This window comes from Chlamydotis macqueenii, chromosome 5 (genome assembly GCF_036417535.1).
Source record: "Chlamydotis macqueenii isolate bChlMac1 chromosome 5, bChlMac1.mat, whole genome shotgun sequence".
Lineage (NCBI taxonomy): Eukaryota > Metazoa > Chordata > Aves > Otidiformes > Otididae > Chlamydotis > Chlamydotis macqueenii.
The window spans coordinates 9825010-9844954 of NC_141560.1; the positions used below are offsets into that span (position 1 = coordinate 9825010).

Below are 19945 nucleotides of genomic sequence, written 5' to 3' on the forward strand. Positions count from 1 at the left end.
CACGCTTGGGCTCCAGTTTGTTAGAAGGGTGCATTAAAAGACACAGTGAAAGATTTTTTTAATGCCTGTGTGGGAGGTTTGCGAAGAAGAAACTGCCAGTTTAAGACGTTCTCATCTCCAAAAGCTAATAATAGATAAGAACGTCGCTGCCACTGCAGAGTTTACTACAAAACTACACTTGGCATTTCACGGTGACTATGCGGCCAGGCTCCAAACACCAACAGTCAACAGAAGGATGGGAGGCAGGAACAGCCAGGGTCCTTACACTTGGAAAGAAAAATGCTCTATTTATACTTTGTGCCAAAAGACTGTATGCTCAAATGAGCTGGGGGGGGGTGGGGAAGAAGTCATTTTAGGTCAAGAATTGGGAAGTAATTCAGCCAACAAGCCTAGAGAAAATTTCAAATTCTAAGTAAAACTGTGATTTTTTTTTTTTTTTTTTTGTTCTTTGGAAATATTTTTAAAGATTTAATCAATTTCCATCTAACCATGGACTTGAAAGATTTAACTTGAAATATTTAACAATTACTTGGAATAATTTTGTCCCACCTAAAATTAAATGCTTGTCAGCTGTATTTTGTTTGGAAAAATATTTAAATTGAAAAAAAAAAAAAATCAGTGATTTGCATAGCTCAAGAGATTGCAGAGTCTCCTTTGCTGTCTCAGTCTCGTCACTCCTCCTGCTTGGCGCTCGCCCTCCAGGCGCACCTACGAAAGATGACCTCCAAGTGTTAGGAAAAGCTTCAGTATGTGCCGTCTGCCTTGAACACATCTGGCTTTGTACGGTGAAAATTTACACTCCTCCTCTTTGATTTGCAAAGTACCCAGCAACCACAGGCCAAATGCAACTGCTATCCTCATGTCCTCCAGAAGATAAGGAACATTTTTCTTGCTTGCACAGAGTTTGCTTTGCCTGTGATGAAGCTCTGTTACGGGCTGTTATAACCCATCCTCTTCGAGGCCACGCAGCTATCAGCAGCTAGGAGACAGAGCCATTCCCTGCGAGAAACCTAGCCCCCAGAGGAGTGATGGGCTATGGTTACTGCTACGCTAAAGCCACAGGTCCTCTTGCTGAAAGCTAATTTCACCTGTGCCTCTGGATCTTTCCTTGTCTACAAAGTGTCCCCATCTGCCAGGCAGATGCCGCATTTCGGGTCTGTATATTTTTTTTTTTTCCTTCTTCCTGTGGTTCCTGTGAATTGGCTGTTGACAGGCAGAAGCATTACTGTTGTTGAACAAGCCTTTTCTGGCACTAATTCTTTTGGCAAGTACAGAATTTTCAATAATTTCAGAGGAGGAAAAAAAAAGGCTTAAGGAGGGTAGAGTCCTAGTGAGTACTATTTTCTTATGTTCATTTTTCTTCGTTTCCCTTGCTCAGCCCACATCATTCAGAGACCTACAAAATCAATGCAGTGAAATAAAACTTTTTCTAGATAACCCAATCAAACATGCTCCTGTGTGCAGAGGCTCCAAGTCTCTACAAGGCTGCATCCAAATGGTTGTTCCCCTTCTAAGGAAAGCAACACCCCACAGCCAAACCACCCGCTGTTGCTCCACGCCCACCCCATCCCACCAGAAAAAGCTAAGACCAGCAGGGCTTTGCTCTTGAACAGTCCACAAATGCCCTTGTCGAAGAAGGCTCAGTCCTCCCACACCATCACGTGGGCCAGGACTCATTACATGAGGGTAGATCTTCACAGGATGTTAAAAAATTAGAACCTGTCTCTCCGCTGACTTTAAGTCTTGCTCTAAGGAAGGATCCTGCAAACCCTGCTGAAGGCAACACTTCCTGGTGTGCAAAACCAGGCTCTGCATTTCCCCATGCAGATGAGGATGTTGAAGAGCCAGGCAGGATGTCAGCTGAACACTCAGCAGAAAGATGGACAGAGGAGATCATCAGTTTCGCCGTCTATCCTTTATTTTTAAATTCTGCCAGATAGCAACTTTCATTATGTTGCAAACAGCTTTCACCACAGTTCCTCTCTCTCTTATGTTTAATCAGTCAGACTGTTAAAAATTAATGAAGTGGATGCACTGTTGATTTCAAAAGGGACTTTGCATAGTGTCCCAGCTCAAACACCACCCAGGACTGCTGGGGAAGCCTGTGGAGAGGCAATACAGTTAACATGTAACCCAGCCCTGTATTTTAGAGAGCACAGAAAGCCTTCTCTGCAGACACAGCATATGAAACCTAAGCTCAAGAAAGCTTTTTTTTTATTTTTAAATTCCTTAAAACAAAACAAACAAACAAAAAACAACAACAACAAAAAAAACCACACACGAAATCCCTTCCCAAAACTTTACGCATGCTTATGTTCAAGTATCCCATGCACAGGTCACCAGGGCAAGCAAAGTCTCCCACTGATCCTGGTTAGGTACTAGTATTACTTTTTTCCCCTTTGTGTTTTAGTTACTGCTGGCTAACAATGCAATGTGTTTATCAGCTATACGTGTTCTACTTCCAATAGAAGCTGTGCTAATGTAGAGGACACGGAGGCAGAGTCCCACACGGCACCGAGCAGTGTGCGGGAGGCTGCAGGCACCCGAAGGCTGCGCAGAGGGGAAGGAGGAATTAACATTATTTCAAAAGTGCCACGAAAGATGCAAAGGTCAGACAGAAGTGCAGGAGGGAAGAACAACAGTGATGGAATGAAGGGAGAAAAAAAAAATTCACAGACATATAAACTCCAATATATACATATATTTAAAAAAAAAATATATATATATATAAGGTGAGAGCGAAAGAGTGAGTCTAATAATGTTTTTCTTTAATCACATAACCAGGCTGGATTTAATTACCATTGTTAACCATAGCAATGAAATAAAACAGTACTAAAAATTAAATCAAGTATCACCATACCATGCTCAGGCGATGGGGACTTGCAGACTTCAATCCCATGACTATGGGGGCAGGGGAAAGGGGACCTCTGTACCTTTGGAGAGGGATTTGCCCCAGCCATAGGTGTCACCAGGATGGATCCAGTCGCACTGTGAGTCTTCAGTTTCTGCAAATTCTTTCATTACACTGTACTTAACACCAATGTAAACAGGCAGTTCAACTATTTAGTCCACCAAGCACATACTCCCCCCTAAATTAACACAGGAAATCCAGAATCATTGTCACATGATAAAAGAATGATTTATTAGAGCAACTTTATGATAAAATTATATAAAATAACATTTTTTTTAAAGATGTCCACAATATCACCTTGAAACAAAATGTACAGATACTGCCTGTAATCCAAAAAAAATAAATTACCATTCAAAAAAAAAAAAAAACAAAACAAAAGCAGAAAAAAAATCAGGGCAGGAGAAACGAATCAAAATTATACACAGCATTTCAAGAGGGCGTGGAAAAGAGAAAGTCATTAATTGATTCAAGTTATACAGACGTGTTTCAGCTTTACTCTCAGACAGCTCAGCTTGCATTTGTGTTGCATGCAAATGGAATGATCCAGTGAACAGTTCAGAACAGCAGAATCAGCAGCATAACAACAGCAGAGAGTGAAATAGGCACAATTCAGCACGGGGCACATCGAAAGAGAACAGGTAGTTCTGTCTGGTCTTTGCAAGAGTTATACACATTTACTGAACTTCAAAAATAGCTACTGTGATCTACAAAACAAGAAAAAAAAAACTAGTAGAATCTTGCACTTAAATAGTTTACACTTTTTAATCTCTTTTTTGTCCCCTCTTTTTTTCAGTAGGCTGTATGTAAACATTCCACTAGTTGTACCTTTACTAAAATACTCAAAGATGATGCAGACGTCCTTTTCTCCTGGAGCACGACCACGACATGACATCACCCTAGACACGTTTAGGTCCTCGTTCACAAAGCTCCTACACATTCTCGCAGGAATTTACATTCACGCCATCAGAACAGAGTAACGGGTTTTTACATTTGAAAATGTCGAACTGAGAACGGGGTTTTCAAGTATAGTGGAAGAGCTGAGGGCTGGGATTTTGAAAGGTGCTCGTGGCATCAGGCACCCAAAGCACATGGGAACCCAAGAGAACCTGAGCACTTGCTTCCATAAGACTTCGAAAATCCCACCCTTTGTTACATTTCTTTAGTCAGATACAAAACACATGAAAGCAACACTGTATGAGAGCGACCCACAGGTCAGCGTCAAACTCAATGCAAGGCCCATCCACAGCTCATGAGAGCCCACAGGTATCTTACGCACTGATCCTGGGCCACCCAGATACACCACTACGCATCTGTTATGGTCACGCTGGAGTCACAGAGGCATGTTTTCATGGTTGCATACAGTACTGCTTGTAGAACGAACAATCAACGAAGGAGTACTAGTCAGGTGGCTTAGCTCTTTGGCTTATCTGGAGCAGACAGGTGTAAATGGGGTGTATGTACTTCAGAAGCCGTGAATACAAGAAAAAAATGCAGCATTTCATCATTGACTAGCAAAATTGTTTTAAATGCAAAGATTCAAGGATGAACGTTGTGTCAGAAGCATTTTCTAGTTTGGCTAAGTCACAAATAAAACAAATCAAGCTGTGCATCCTCCCCCTCCTTCAGACACACATTTCCAAATTACAAAGACACTAATTGTTGCATCCTCATTAGTCACTTGATGAGGTACCATATTTTGCAGGATCATTTAATTGATGTAAGGTGTCTGTGGGTTCTCTCTCAAATTCAGAACAGGGCAACCAAGGAAGAAAATCCATCCCTGATGTGTTTAATGAATGAAAGAACCAAGCAATTTTCAAGTGAAAGTAAACGGAAGTCCCATCAAGGACATATTGTAGAGAAACAAAATCCTCTAGAGCATAGCCATGAAGATGGGGAAATGTGGGTAACAAATAATAATAAAAGTCAGATGGCTGAGTAATTCATATGTCTCTACAGCAAAACCGAAACTAACAGCAACACCCTATCTGTGAAGGTCTTTCAACTCCTAATGAGTTGGGGTAGCACCTGGTCAGTTCAAACCCTAACCAAGAAGGGCTTGAAAAATTGTGTCTCATATGTCAGGAACGATACCACCACTTTACGATATTCATCAAGGACACAGTCAGGTATTTCAAGAAAAGACAGTTCAGAATAAATGACAGAATGAACACATTCAGACAGTGCGTATATTACATGCAGAAGAACATCAAGGGCAAATTCTTTTTTTATTCTGCATTCATCTACGTGAAATCCAGCAGATTTCTTCATGGAAGAGCATCTCCACACAAGCAGATGAGTCTTATAACCTACTGGAAATCTTGGAAGGATATTTGCACCTATTGTTTACCAGCCAGCATCTTGCACGCTCAAAAGAAACTAATAGCCTGTTGGCATACTCCCATTTTGGGACCAATCCTGTTTCTGCCGAAATGGATAGAAAGCTCCCACTGGCTGCACCAGGAAAGCAATCATGGTCTTTGCTAGTAAGATTAAACACTTTGTGAGCATCTCTATTTAGTTAAATTACTTCAACAGATTCCCACTCTTACAACATTCTAGCAGAAAAGCTCAGGTAACTACTGAAGCTAACTAAGGAATCCACTACCCACCCCAAAATATAAAGTCAGCACACAAGAAGCAGTCAAGCTTGGGAAACCATTTTCACTGGTTAAACTACATACTGTATGAGGGCAAAGTGGAACTCATCTGCTCACCTTTCCCAGTAAATGCATCCTCCACAGCTACAAAAGAATTTCTTTGCCTGATTAGTATTTATCAACCAGGAGAGAATGAAAAAGGAATTGATACAGGACAGAAAAAATTGGAGGCAAACATGTCTGAAGAGATCCCCTCAAAACCGAAACTTTTGTTCTTAAAGCAACAAAAAATTACTTAGTGTTTTGCAGTTTAATTGAAGGACAGAATACAGAAACATCTTTTTAAACAAGGAATTGCTCAGTGTAACTGCACATAATCCTTAGTGTTTCTAGGATTATAACACATCAAAAAGAAAATCCAGACAAAAACCCCAAAGGTACCAAGTGCTTGACACTGCTGAATAGTTTCTGAAGAATACCACAGAAAGGCGGTCTTCAAGCACTTTTGCATTGAAAAAAAATTCATAACACAACTAGCCATAAAGGTGGAGCTACATTTCAGCCCATTTCAGCCACTATTTTTTCAGTGCTGTCAAGTGAATCCTAGTTCACAGCAACTGTGCAATGAAGTTTATTACACGAGCCATTGGAACAGATGCTTTTCTTAGCAATTAGCTGATCGCAAACATCTTAGTCTTTGGCCCAGGCAAGCACATTTGTAGTTCATTGTAAAAAAAAAAAAAAAAAAAAAAGTATATTTAAAAAAAAAAAAGAAAGAAAAGAAAAAAAAAAAAAAAGCAGCTTAAAGACAGCATTTGTATCGAAATCTGAAAATTTGGCAAGCCAAACTAAAATCTGACCTTTTTTACCTACCCCAAACTTTGGGCCTGAAACATCCCATCAAAAATACTAACTGTATTAGTAGTCTTTACATTCATATCATTATTAACTTTCACACTTTTCCAAGAGAAAAACAAAGGGTTTATTCTGCCTTTTTTTTGGTTTTTGGACTGAAAATAAGACGATGCACAACTTCATTGTGGTCATCTTTTTATGACCGCTGGAAAGGACTTCTTACACAACTGTACTAAGAGTTTCTCCTAGAAACCCACGATATTGCACAATCATTCTGTTGGATTTGCACGTTGATTCCAACAGAGTTGTAATGCTTCACTTATACAATTAAAAAACAACCCCAAACAAAACCAAAACAAATATAGTACCAAAAAAGTGTTTTTTAAATTGCGCCTCATTACAACTGAATAATTACGAAGAGGCCAATGCAAGAACACTTCAGCTTCGGCAGTATTGAATGGAGTGTACGCAAAGCCTGTTTTTTTATGGCACACTGGAAGATCAAGTGAGTAACTTTCTAAAAATCCGTTTGCCTCTATGCTGAGTATGTGCTGCTCCACAGTGCTAGTCTGTTTAAAGGGCATACACAGACTTTCCATTCACCCTCACAGCATAGATTGGGGTTTTTTTTTTGTGCAACGTGTTAGCAATCTAAACAACTGCTCCACACAAACTGTCCACAAACCACTCATACACAATACTAATGCGACAGTAGATTACAATATGATAGCAATACAAAATATTGTATCAGATCACATATTTCTCTCCATCTGGAATGAAATTCGAATCTTGTAATCTAGAAGACCCACAGTTCGATTTCTGCGTGTAGTTCCTCATCTGTGCTGGGGACAAAGTCTCCAGTGTGGACCCAGAAGTGTTAGCAGTCCTGACTTTAGTGGCTGTAGATTGTTTAGCAGCAGAAGATGCTTTGTTACTGGCAACTACATCCAAGTTTCCAGTAGGGTCAATGATAGCGTTTATGACTGTGGTGGGGCAGGAAGGAAAAATTAAAAAGAGAGAGAGACATATTAGCAGCACTGAGCAGAGTTTCTAAACAGAAGGTTGCTGTCTTCATTTTGAAGGTACTAGAAGTGTAGGCAGTACTCGCGTTCATTTTAGTCACAATATTTTCTCTGTTAATACCTTCAGCCCTAAGCAGCTTTAACAAGCAAAACTTCTCAGGCGGGTTGGAACTAGATGATCTTTAAGGTCCCTTCCAACCCAAACTACTCTTTGATTCTCCCAAATCGAAGCTACAAGGACATTCAACTTTCTGGTTAAATGGGAAAAGTCAAACTATAGCAGTCAGATGGGAAGCTCTATCAGGAACCCAAAATGACGCCAGTTTGTTTTTATATGTCTTTATTAATCTTCTAGATGATGCATGAGTTTATCTTGATTCTTCTATTGCACAGAGCTGTATGTGCAAAATTCAAGTCCAAAAAGCACTGCACAGCTTATTGGCTACAGGAGCTGCTAAGTATTGTTTCAGCAGAACAGACCTTTCCCAGTCCATCTTATGGGAATAGGCTAATTACCACAAACAGAGCATTTCCACAGCAACAGCTTCCACACTGCAAAAGTCAACAATTTTCTTAAAAATTGGCAGCACAAGATAAATCTACTGTTCATTCCATATGCACTCATCATAGAGCACTATGCTAGCAAACTAAACTTCTGCATCCTTTCCCAGCTTTCACTGGCAAATCAAGTCGCATTATTTTATTTTGTGCAAATTACTGGCATTTGAGACAAAAAGAACACTTTAAATGACCAACCTTCAAGCTGTTTTTGAACTCTCCTGAGCTCCTTCAGTATAGAACTGATTTCCTAGAAACAAAAGCATCAGAATGGAAAATTAAGCAACAAAGTACTCAACTGACACAGGAATCTAGTCCTACTCCTTCTGCTTTATCCAATCAAGAAGATTCAAAGTCAGTTCCAACTTTGCATATTTAATTGAAAAGACAGAGCTAGTATCCACAAAGATAATCCTATGAGGACAGGCTGAAAGAGTTGGGGTTGTTTAGCCTGGAGAAGACTGTGGGTAGACCTTATAGCGGACTTTCAACACTTAAACAGGGCTTACAAGAAAGATGGGGACAGCTCCTTGCCGGGAGGTTGGACTGGATGGCCTTTAAAGGTCCCTTCCAACCCAAACCATTCTGTGATTCTGTGATCTGTGTCTAGGTACATCTGGTCAGTGCACTGCGACCTCTGCTCTGCATCATTTCACCAAATGCTACAGCACCTACCAATTCATAGCCACAGTGGATTTTAGACTTGAAGTGCTAACCAGTTAACTGTACAAAGCGCCCTCCACACTCTCCTTAATACCAAATGCACAAAGATATTTGCAAACTCAATTCCTAGAACAGACAAAGCAATTGGCCACATATATATTGCTGTAGCACCGAGCTACACAGGTGCTGCACAGTTATATGTATGCTTAGCACTAATCAGATTTGCTGGGTCCATTATTGTACTTAAATCCCCACTGGCAGTCCCCATAAATGATAGTAAGAGGTCATGAGAGCACAAACACCACTCTAGGGCAGAAGGTTTTTTTATTGCCCTGTTATCGACCTGTTACAGGTGAAGAACACAAGCATTCACAAGAAACATCTGTCTACAACTGAAGCTGTGGCAGCCACACAGTAGATGATGCTTTGGTAGATGTTTAAACGAGGCCTCATGACCCTGAACTTGAGCATCTCTTAAAGGACTGGGTCTTTGAAGATGAATCACAAAGGGAGAGGGGAAGAGTTTGGTGAAAAATGACAGCTGGAGAAATTCACTTTGTCACACTCCAAACAGCAATAACAACCAGCAGTTCAACACATGCAAATGGACTAGAAATTGCAGAAATGGATTTGAGAAGGACCAGAGCTTGTTATTTTGGTTTCTTACAAAGCTTTCATGGACAAAAGCCTTCAGTATTTCACTTATTTGCATAGTCTTACCTTGTTTGATGTCTTCAGAATTGGCACTTCATTTTCGGAATTAATTTTAGCCTCCATCTCCTCCCAGGTCCTTTCCGAGTTTTGAAACAGAATCCTGCAGCACAAGAAGTGGAGCAGGTCTTAAAATTGCCATTCAAAAGCTACTTGTTTAAAAGACTTAATTATCACAAGATGTGGCAACAAAGGAGATTAGTGGATTAGCGACTGGGTAAAGCGCCTTTCAGCTGATTTAGGAACAATCCAAAGTCCTTCTCTAACTGATGTCTTCTAGAGCAACAACAAGCTCTGAAGAGATTTCACAAGCTTGGTGACCTGCAGGCTTTCTGGGAGCCTGGGACAAAGAAGGAGAGAGGAAACAATCCACCAATTTTCTGCTCCATCTTTGCACAGGCAACATTTCAAAGTTAAGGCATCAACAGGCACTACAAAGCCAGCACTGAAATTCCAAAGGCCAAACATATGAGGAAAAGAGACGGTAAATAATATCACCCCTCACTCACTACACACATAGTTTCCTACATCTAGATTCCCTGCATCTTGATAACAAGACTTTCCGAGATGACAATGCATTATCTTCCACAAGGAGCAATTCAACAAACTCAGCAGCAAGCCAACATTCCAGGCCAGGGACAAAAAGTTACTTACTTCATTTTTTCAGCTAGGTTTTCCGTATTTTCACGGATTGTATGTGATAACTGGGACACTGGATTCAACATCAGATTGTCAAAGATTACCTAAAATATAAGGGCAAATCAGAGAACTTTTAGCAAAAGTGGCGTATTACAAAACTGGAAGTTTTTACAGTAAATGATCTCACTGAAACATCTTAATCTATGGGGATGATACTGGAAGCTCCAGGGAGATTAAGATGATGTGCAGCTTTGTTGTAGCACTTTGGCAAAAACATTAATACTAACTTGTTCAGTTTTGTTTTTTCCTTTCCTAGAGACAGAGCTGTCTGCAGTAACATAATTATTTAAGCATTTCTGAAAGAAACAGCTTAAGACTTTCCAAGGCTCACAGGCACACTCCCCCTCCTTACAAAAAAAAACAAAACAAAACAAAAAAAAAAAAAACAAAAAACCACAAAACCCAACCAAACAACCCCAAAAGCCAAATCACAATGCAAGAAGTCCCACAAGCAGTCTTACTGAAACCATCTAGTGTGATTTATATGAATTCAAGCCACCTTCACAGCCAGGCATCCCACCATGTTACATTCTGTTTTATTAAAAACAACAACAAAAAAAACACCAAATCCCAAATATTCAAGTCCTGTGGCTCAGCAGAGGTCCCAGGCTTCTGCAAGAAAAGCCCACATCAGCTGGGGACACTCTGAACCTGCACCTTTTATTCCACCTTGGCAGGAAAGTGAGGGACTGGTTCAAGTCAGCCACAGGACAGAATCAGCACCAGCAGCCCAGCCCAGGTGTCCCCTCCATCTGCCCACCTGAGCCACACTCCACCTCCAGAGCAGCTCAGCTCTCCCCTCCTGCCTGCACTGTCGCCTGGGAGCCTCTGCCCCAGCTCCTCCTCCCCAACCAGCAGTGAGGAAGCAAGCAGAAGCAACAGGCAAGCGCTGCATCAGCAGCCTGCTCCTCTGCTCTCTGGCACCATCACTCTGCTATGCTCCTCACCCCAACCCCAGCCTCAAGTTTAAGGCCAGGCTTCCTCACCCTTTAGCATCACCCCAGTGATTTCCAGGTTACCCTGCTCTCTCAGCTCAGAAGAATTGCATCAAATTGCATATCTTGGAGGGAGCAAGGCAGAATAAGTAGCTTGCTGTCTGCACAGCACAGCACAGCAGGCCAGCTGTGCCACAGCACTCAAGCTCAGCTGCAGAAACTCCTTGTAAGGTCCAGATTCTGCCACTGCTGCTCCATGGGCAGCTCTAACCAGGATGCTGGTTGCAGAAAAGTATGGTGCCACTAAACAGTGCTGCAGATTTCAAAGTTGAGATTTTTGTGGTTTCATTTAAACTAGCAATGAAATAGCTAACTGGGCCCTAACTCTGAATGCCTCCATCGAAACAAGTGACCAAGCTTCAGGTTTTTAGTTTTACACAAGAGAGAAAGCTTCCAGTGAGTATCGGCAAGAAGAGAAGGGTGACTCTGTTGCCTTTTTTTTTTTTTTTAAACATTGTTTCTATACCTACAACTCAGGGCTTTTGAGAAGTGCTTTGTTTTGTTGGGTTGTTTTGGTTTTTTTTTGAGTAGCCTCCTTTGGCAGCTTAGAAAGAGCAGGTATACATCCTGCAGCTTAAAGCAATGTCAGATACAAAGTAAAGAAAAAGGTGGCCTGCCTCCTCACGGTTTCTTGTCCTTGTTTTTCTCGAGGGATCCTCTTCTCTGTTATCGTTCATATTTTGGTCAAAATCCTTCAGTTCCACTGATCCCGGAGGCACTTTCTGGTAGTTCAGACTTGCTTCTGGAATGTGCTGCACCAACTTGGAAATAATGAGTAATGAGTCATTAAAAATTAGTAGGGAAGGAGGCACACAGGCACTCATTGCAGGTAACACTGATTCATTTAAGTCCTGTTCAGACAGGTATGGGTTCCTAAGCAAATTACTAGACCCCAATCCTGCAAGCATCTACCCACTGGAGTCATCCTAAAAAAAAAAATAAATCAGTGGGGCTATTACACTTCATAATTTTGAGTCTTGAGCATACAGTTGAAAAGTACTTTTTTTTTTTTTAAATTTAGCTAAAACTCAAAAGGTCTTGTTTTCCCCTAACTTATATTTTAATATATCAATGCAACATTAAAGCCATACTAAAATTAATCAGAAACCATTTAGTAACACATGGAAGAGATGAAAAAGCAATACAAAACCACTAATAATGCAAATAATTAACAGGAAGAACAGAAAAGACAAGACAGCTACTCCTGTTTGGTTGACTGACAGATAAAAACTCTAAAAGAAGGGGAAGAAAACAACAGTGACAAGACAAAGATACAAAAAATAATGGGATGGAAAGTGCACCTGAGATGGATATGCCAGCCGAAAAGATCTACGAGCAATCTGTGTTAAAACAGAAACAAAGAGATCAATGCTAGTGAATGACTGTGGCAGCAAGTATCAAAGAGAACACACGGTTTGGGGTTATTTTGGATTGACATTCCCAAAAGCACATTCCTGAGGACCAGCAGTCGACACCCACCCTCCGCATGCATTGAAGCCCGTGGAGGTCCTCGTCGCCAACCAGCTCTGCAGAGGCACTGTCAGGCAGCTTTCCAGTTAAGTCAAAACAGACTGTGCTGAGGGAAATCAGCAGCCCTCCGAGCACAGAGAACGGGCTAAACATACAGCTCAGGAGGCTCTCTGGTTGGCAAAGCACACAGCTCTTCCAAGGAAACATTGTGCTGTCCAAAGTCCAGGCTCCCCACACTCTGTGCAACAGCACTTGAGTTACGCACAGCAGAAGATACGAGATATTATGGTACAGGGGCACAACAGCCAGAATGTTTAGCTAATAAGCTTCTCTTTTTGTAACCTTTCATGAAGTGCAGAAACAGTAAGTTAGGCTGCTGGCAGCAGTGAAACAGCATCAGAATGGAAGGAGATATTCCTACAGTCCAGCAGATCTCAGCACAACCAGTAGAAAACACGGCAAGGACAGCAGATTTTCATACATGACTTGGTCTCTTCTCATGCTTTCCATTCTGTCACATCCATAAGCATTTCCTCGTCATACCGACACTCATACTGAGTACGTTAAACAGCTTATAAAATGTAATTGGGTTCTAAGGTTTTTGCTGTATCATTATCAACTTAAAACAAAGACCAACCAAAAGAATGTCACACAGGGCTAATATTTGCAGAAGTGGCCAGTGACTGGGGATGACCCACTTGACTACACTTGCAGCAGCTGAGATTTCAGTTTGACTGCTCAGCTCTGCAGAAAGCTGGGCCCTGTAAAACCTATATACCCACAACCCAAGACATCCCAAACAACGCGTGGCTTTGGTAAACAGGCATCATGAAGGTGATTCCCTTGCTGAACTCTTTTGTTTTGTTTGGGGTTTTTTTTTGCTTAATTTGTAGCAGCTCAGTATGCCAAGAATCCAAGTTATCATAAACTAAACAGCTGAGGCTACAAAAACAAACAAAACCACCCCAAACATGCACTGAGGAAACAAAAAAAACTCCCTGGCAAACTTCCAAGCCAACACTGGACCTGAAAGGACAGAAAATGAAGTATAAGGTTTAAATCTAAGGCTCCATCTTAACTTTTAAGAGAACACTCATTATTTTAATCTTTAACCACGCTTTGTAATAAAAGTAATTTAAAAGCAAATCATTTGAGGCTGAGAAATGCTGTGCCACACACTGGTCCAAAGTGAAGCTTCTGATACAGTTTTTCTGATCAAAACTGATTCCAGCATCAGTACTTATTTTTCCTGCATTTTTCTCCACTTTATTAGAATTGGTATAAATATTTAGTAGTAGAAAATCAAGAGTTAGCAGAATGGCATACAACACTGCAAAAGCCAGAGCAGTGTAAGAGACAATCACACACAGCAAACATTTCTTATTCACATACTTCCTTTTATCTGATATTTCAATACATTACTATTACAACTATAGTAGCTATTTCTCATCACTATGTCCTTTCCTAAAATATTTATTATAAAGTTGTTTAATAAACACTCACAAAATTCACAGTGCTTAGCATCACAAACACTGATCTTCAGAGATTTCCTAGCAACTTCCCTACATTAAGCCAAAATAATTATTTTAGCACAGATTCAGCAGCACATTCTAGTGCTCATTCTAGTCCAGTTCCAAAGATGAGATGTGTGTTCATTAAACCCATATCAGTTTATATTGCTCCCATTCATAACATGGCCCTCAAGAAGCACCATTCAGGATCCCAAGCTATTCAGGATTCAGCTCTATATCTCAGAATCACCATAGAAAGTCCTGCTGATTTAACCTGTTCCTGGCTACTGATAATGTAAGTGGTATTTTGGGTGCCACTCAAAGGGCCTCCCAGCCGCTGGCCCTGCTGAAATCATGGTGCTATCCAATCCTACCTGCAGTGAGTCTAGTTAAAACCCTTTATGGTGGTTTCAGCCATCACTGGTTGAACACACCAAAGGTTATGACTCTTGATCTGTCTTCATAGGCTCCTACCAGTGTTTCTTCCTTTACACCACTGTAAGATCTCAAAAACTGTTCAAGCAGTGGGTACTGCGGGGAGCATCACCTACAGCGCGACACAGCCCTACATTTACTCTCCCGACTACTGTGAGGGGCTGACTGGCATGTCCCACACAGTAGCGCTGCAAAGCCACGGCACAGAGAAACCCTCAATTCGCCTAGGTCCGAGCAGTCTTCACTTTGTGATCCTGCCATTCAACATCACAACCATGCGCTCTGGAGCCTGTCATTTTTGTAGAGGAGAAACTGCGGCTTTCAGCTGTCCCTCCTCTAGCAGCAGAGGGCATATCCCTCTGTATGAGCTGACTCTCTGTCGTACTCTTCAGTGACACTCAACAAAAGTAGGTACACTGATTTTCTGGAAGGAAGAGGGTGCTGAGTACTGGTCATTACCAATCCGAAGTAAAGGTTTCATTTGCAAGTGAGAAGTAAGGTAGATTTGTCACCTGTAAAACTGCCTGAAAACAATAATACAAAAGGCAGTTTTACAGGCATGGCACTTGCAAAGGAACAAAGCAATAAAACACTATCTCAGAGCCTGAAGTCATTGTGAAATAGTTGTGCACTGTGGCTCCAAATGGTCTGCGGGGAAAAAAAACCCTCCCTGAGCAGGCTGCAGCTGATCTCAGCTTAACACAAGCACAGCCACCCTCGCTTGATCTTCTGGGTATCTCCCTAAACTTCTGCTTTGCACCTTCAGTGATGATCACATCAGGGTCACAGGGCCTCCAAGTACTCTCTCAGCAGGGTAACAGAGGTTTAGTCCTCAGTTTTGAACCCCCCTTAGGACAGGTCTGCAATTCTCACAACAGTCAAAGACAACAGAGGGCCAACAGACTAGTCTGAACAGCAGATAGAGAGAGCTGTGTATTTTTTTTAAGCTGACACTTGTATCTTTTTTTAAGTTGACACTGGTGGTAGATAGGAGGAAATTTGGATTTAAACAGCAGCAAAGGTAATTTTGCTTTGGCAGCTGGAGCCTCCTGGTGAACTCAGAGCCAAGTTTGAGCCGAGCTGAGTCCCTGCACTGTGGCACTGGTGAGCCAAATTAAGAAACCACCTCTCTCCTCCCCACTCCAGAGTAGACCAGACAAACTGTGTTACACAGCTTGGGAAAAAAAACCACAGCTTCACTTCCCAAACTGACTGCCTTCCTCCTTGTCCCCCTTGCTGCCTGGAGAGCAGAGTCCCTGCCCTCAAACATCATTACACAGATGAAGGGAAAGGATTCAAGTAACACCTGCACAGTGTTTCAACAGCCCTTGCAGAAAGGACACAGCAGAGGTACAAAACACACAGCTGATACAGAGCGCGCAGCCAGAGCCCACAGTTAGTCCCTTGTCTGAGACAAGGAGGGAGGCTCTGGCTCCCCAGCACAGCAGTGCAGCACAACCACTCTGTTCCTCAGATGCAAATTTCAGGGGCCAAAGTCCAACTAGAGGCCATGAGATCCTTAGCAAATAATACGACTCCCACTTCTTGCAAGGCTGGCAGTGGCACGGAGGAGGGCAAAATAAAGAGCACCCTGCGTGGACTGCAGTCAGTCTTTCTGGTGGTCTTTTTTAGGGGGACAGGGGATGACGGTTTTTCAATGCTACAGCAACTGGGGATGCTGCCCTGGTCTCCCACCACAACTGTGCCCCGCGTACCTCCAAGCACTCAGAGGCAGAGATTTCTGTTGTTCGGGATCTTACCTCTTCTCTCGCTGATATGGTGGAAGCAGGAGTGTTGGGCACAGAGCTGAGGGAGGTGGTTGGCCCCGTCCCCGATGAACTCTGAGAGTCCCCATCTCCAGCAACATCATGAATCTCTCGAGCAAGGATGGCGACATCCTTCACCAAGGTTTGGCTGAGCCTAAAGCACAGGGCATGCACCAGAGCCATTAGGACACATGATAAAACAAGCCTCACATTAATAAAACTTAAAAAGACCAGCCACAGAAAGTTTGTGGGAACTATAACCTCTGCAGAGGCTAGGGAAAGCAAGTTTTTTGAGGGTGCCTAGGAACACTCTAGCTGCACACAAAATAAATCCACTCCCCTCCTGAACCTATCTTCAAAGTAGAGATTTGATAAAAAACAAATTCTAGTGACTACACACTACCAGAAAGTATCGGAGACAATCCACAAAGAAACTTTATGTTATTGCTCCCCCACGCATCCACTCTACTTTTTTTTTTTTTTTAATAGAAGACAGTCATTTTTTCTTCTTGGGACCTCTTTGTTTTCCCTTAAAACGTCCATACAAGGAAAAAAGGTTTTTTTTGGTTACTTAAATAATAAAAATTCAAATTCTCTTTCCTTCTTACTTGTGCTTTACAGACTGTAAATCAAAATATGCCTCCACATTCTCCAGAAGGGCTGAGGGATTACCAGGGTAAGCACAGCATACCTCAGAGGGATCTGGTTTTCAGAAACCGAGTCTTCAAACTTCAAGCCCCTTGACAGGTGTCCAGTTAACACTCACCAATTGCAGCACTCTGCTCTACTTGCTCTAGATCTCAAAACCAGTTTTTAAGTGTCTGGATTATTGCTAGCAGAGCTTAAATAAAACCCCTTCAGACCAAAAGTAGCTGTTGTGGTTATACTAAAGAAAAGCTTCTAAGAAGAAAAAAAAAATATCTTCCAGCTAGCCAGCTTTATCTGAAAGATAATTTCTTCTTTAATTTGAAAAATCAAGCAACGTAATAAAACTGTCAATTAATCAAAACATTTCCTCAGAAAGAAAATGCATAATTGAACTAATAAAAAGCGGTCTGATCTGCCTGCCCAAGGTGCCCCCCTACCCGTGCTGGTTTGGATAGAGCTGTCACCAAACGCATCCATTATGTGATTCACTTACTGTAAACAAGTGGCATTTTCCCTTTTAACTCCAACTCCTCTAAACCCCTCCCAGTTAATTTGGGAGCAGCAACGGAAATCAGAACTGCAATTACGAAGCAGTCTCTGACTGAGCCCTGCAACGCACAGCGCCAGACAGATCTGACGCAACCATTTATTTATAGCTGCTGCAACCCAAAGCGCTCTCCCAAGCTAGGAAGGCTGCTAGGAGGAAAGCCAGCATCTGCCACACGCACCGCTTTGTGCAGTGAAGGTAATGCAGTCTGGTTTGAAGGCTGACACACTTTCTAGCAGCCCGACAGCAACGTTCACACAAGAAAAGCCCTTTCAGGATCAGTGCAGCAAGCGACATGAGTGATGTGGAAATGCTGACCAAAAGCAGACAGAAGACAGCTTCCTCCGCCGAAAGAATTTCAAGTATGGCCAGTATAATGGAAGATGAGTATTTCTGGAAAGTTGGCATAATGCAGTTGCATATTAGAGATGTCAAACCTCAAATGCCACTGTTTAAAAAAAGAATCTATTTGCTTTACTGATGAAGTCCTCCAGGCAACCACCAGACCACCAGTATACAATAGGTCTCATATCTAGGGACATCAAGCTAAGCAACGACTCGTTTATACACAGGGCCCAGACAGATTTTCTTGTTTGGATTCAATTGGACCAAGCAAAGAGGTTTCTGCCCCTCAGCAACTGCTTACTGCTCCCTCACCAGCTTCAGGCAAAGTAGCTTCATGGTTTACATACTCAGTCTTTGCTAATCCATTTGACCTCCTCTGCAGAAAATTAGGACAGTTCACACCAACCAGTCCATGTCCATGCACACACAGTGACTTTATAGAAAGCAGAGACAAGCAGGTAGAGACATTTAAATCTTTTGATAGATTTAGAGCTAAAAGAGAATACCCGTCCACAGCTTGAACAAGAAACAAACCAAGATACAACCCAGCTTTCCTGTGCCTTGGCATTTTCTAGAGAGAAGGTACAACCAGCACTGACTAGCACAGGCTGTAAAGTTTCATGAAAACCTTTCAAGTCTGAACACACTGATGTTCAGATATGAAGGAGATGAGGGGCATGCAAATAGGAGAGAATGCCTCTCCTCCTACCTCCGCACCTAGGTTTGTTCTGAACACCAAAAAAAAAACTTCAATCCATTTTCAGCATGTGGGTCAATGCATAAAGTCCCACCTCACCTGGCTATTTCTGCTATCTCTGCTGTTTGCGCCATGAAGTTGTAGGGGTCAGGGTGGTCATCAAAATCTTCATCCTCATCTGTTTCTCTGCCATTGTGCTTCTGCTTGCTCAGCCCCGTGCTGCGTATCCTCGGTGTTTGTGTGGCTGTTGAAGTATGGGAGCGTTTGTGTTTAGGGGAGCTGTGATTTGAGCCATATTCCTCCTCCGAAGTAGAAGTGTAATCTGAACCCTGTGGTCTCCGCCTTGATGCTTATAAAAAATGAATTGGTTTCAGACCGAGGAAAGTAGTAAAGAATAACTACAAAAGGGCAAAAGGTAACACAAAACTAGCCCAAGAACACAAAGAAAGGAGAGTTTCTGTGCAGATTTTAAGTTAAACAGTACATTTTCAGAGCTTTTTTCAAATTGAGCATTTCTATGGCTCCCATTCACTATACAAATTCAGAGTGGGAAATTCCAATGGAAAAGCAAAATGACTGTATTAACAACTCCAATGTAGTAAATTCTTACCACAGACTTGGCTTTCCATGCACAGAAGCTCTGTGTATAAGTAGCACACATTTCAGACTCCTCGTAAGCCCACAGAAGTCCTTTTCTAATAAGAGCCCAATTTGCAAGCCCACAGACATCTTACCAATTAGCTGCGAGTACAAGCAAAAGGAGGGGTTTTTGAGTGAAGAACAACAGATCATGGTGCTTAGCATGAGTTATTCGCAAGAGTCCACAAGAAAGTGTTCACACAGTCAGGACCAGGTCCAACACCTGGAACCAAGTGGAAGCTGAACACTTATCCCAACTGGCTCTGCAGATCTGTAGACACCCAGGTCCTTCTTGCATGAGAAGCAGCGAGATGTCCTTATTTGAAAACTGGGCTCCCAGTGTTTGCTGCCTCACCACATTCTCTACAGAAACCGCTTCATTCCCTTCCACCCTTCACCGCAGAATGAAGACCCACCAAACAAAGAACCAGCAGTTTTTTTAAAATTACAACACCTAAAAGCTTCACTGTGTTACCAAGATTATTGTAACACTGAACTACTGCAAGTGAATTAAGCTGGCATCACAGATCATAAAAAAAAAAAATAATAATTTGGCATATAAGACGCAGGTAGAAACTATAGATAGTTACTGTATAGTGAAAAAAAAAAAACATTGCTAGACATTGCTATCTCAACTATAGCTATATAAATGTCTTGGTTTAGGATTAAAAAAATACATGCAGAAAAAAAAAATTGCTCATATTCCAGCAGTAGAGGTTTGGCCTTTTTTTTTAAACACAAGTTTAGAATCAAGAGGTCACCCTGTCACTGAACAGCAATTTTAAAATTAAGAACCTGATTTTCCATCCCTGTACGCCAAGGGAAATCAGTATAAACTGCCTTGGTGCCATTCAAATTATACTGAGTAAACAA

The 19945-nt window shown here is 41.8% G+C and overlaps 1 protein-coding gene across 1 annotated transcript in view; it reads right to left on the reverse strand.

Annotated features, from left to right (window-relative positions):
* Nucleotides 1-6320: 6320 nt before the first annotated feature.
* The window catches only part of CEP170B (centrosomal protein 170B), a 57461-nt gene continuing 43836 nt past the window's right edge, over nucleotides 6321-19945 (reverse strand). Inside the window, exons 14-21 of the mRNA XM_086748537.1 lie at nucleotides 18533-18782; nucleotides 16191-16350; nucleotides 12316-12354; nucleotides 11632-11775; nucleotides 9975-10063; nucleotides 9330-9423; nucleotides 8145-8196; nucleotides 6321-7349 (exon numbers count right to left, since the gene is read on the reverse strand). Of these exons, the coding sequence (XP_086604663.1) occupies nucleotides 7114-7349; nucleotides 8145-8196; nucleotides 9330-9423; nucleotides 9975-10063; nucleotides 11632-11775; nucleotides 12316-12354; nucleotides 16191-16350; nucleotides 18533-18782 (1064 nt within the window). The 3' untranslated portion in view covers nucleotides 6321-7113. The remainder of the gene's footprint in view (nucleotides 7350-8144; nucleotides 8197-9329; nucleotides 9424-9974; nucleotides 10064-11631; nucleotides 11776-12315; nucleotides 12355-16190; nucleotides 16351-18532; nucleotides 18783-19945) is intronic.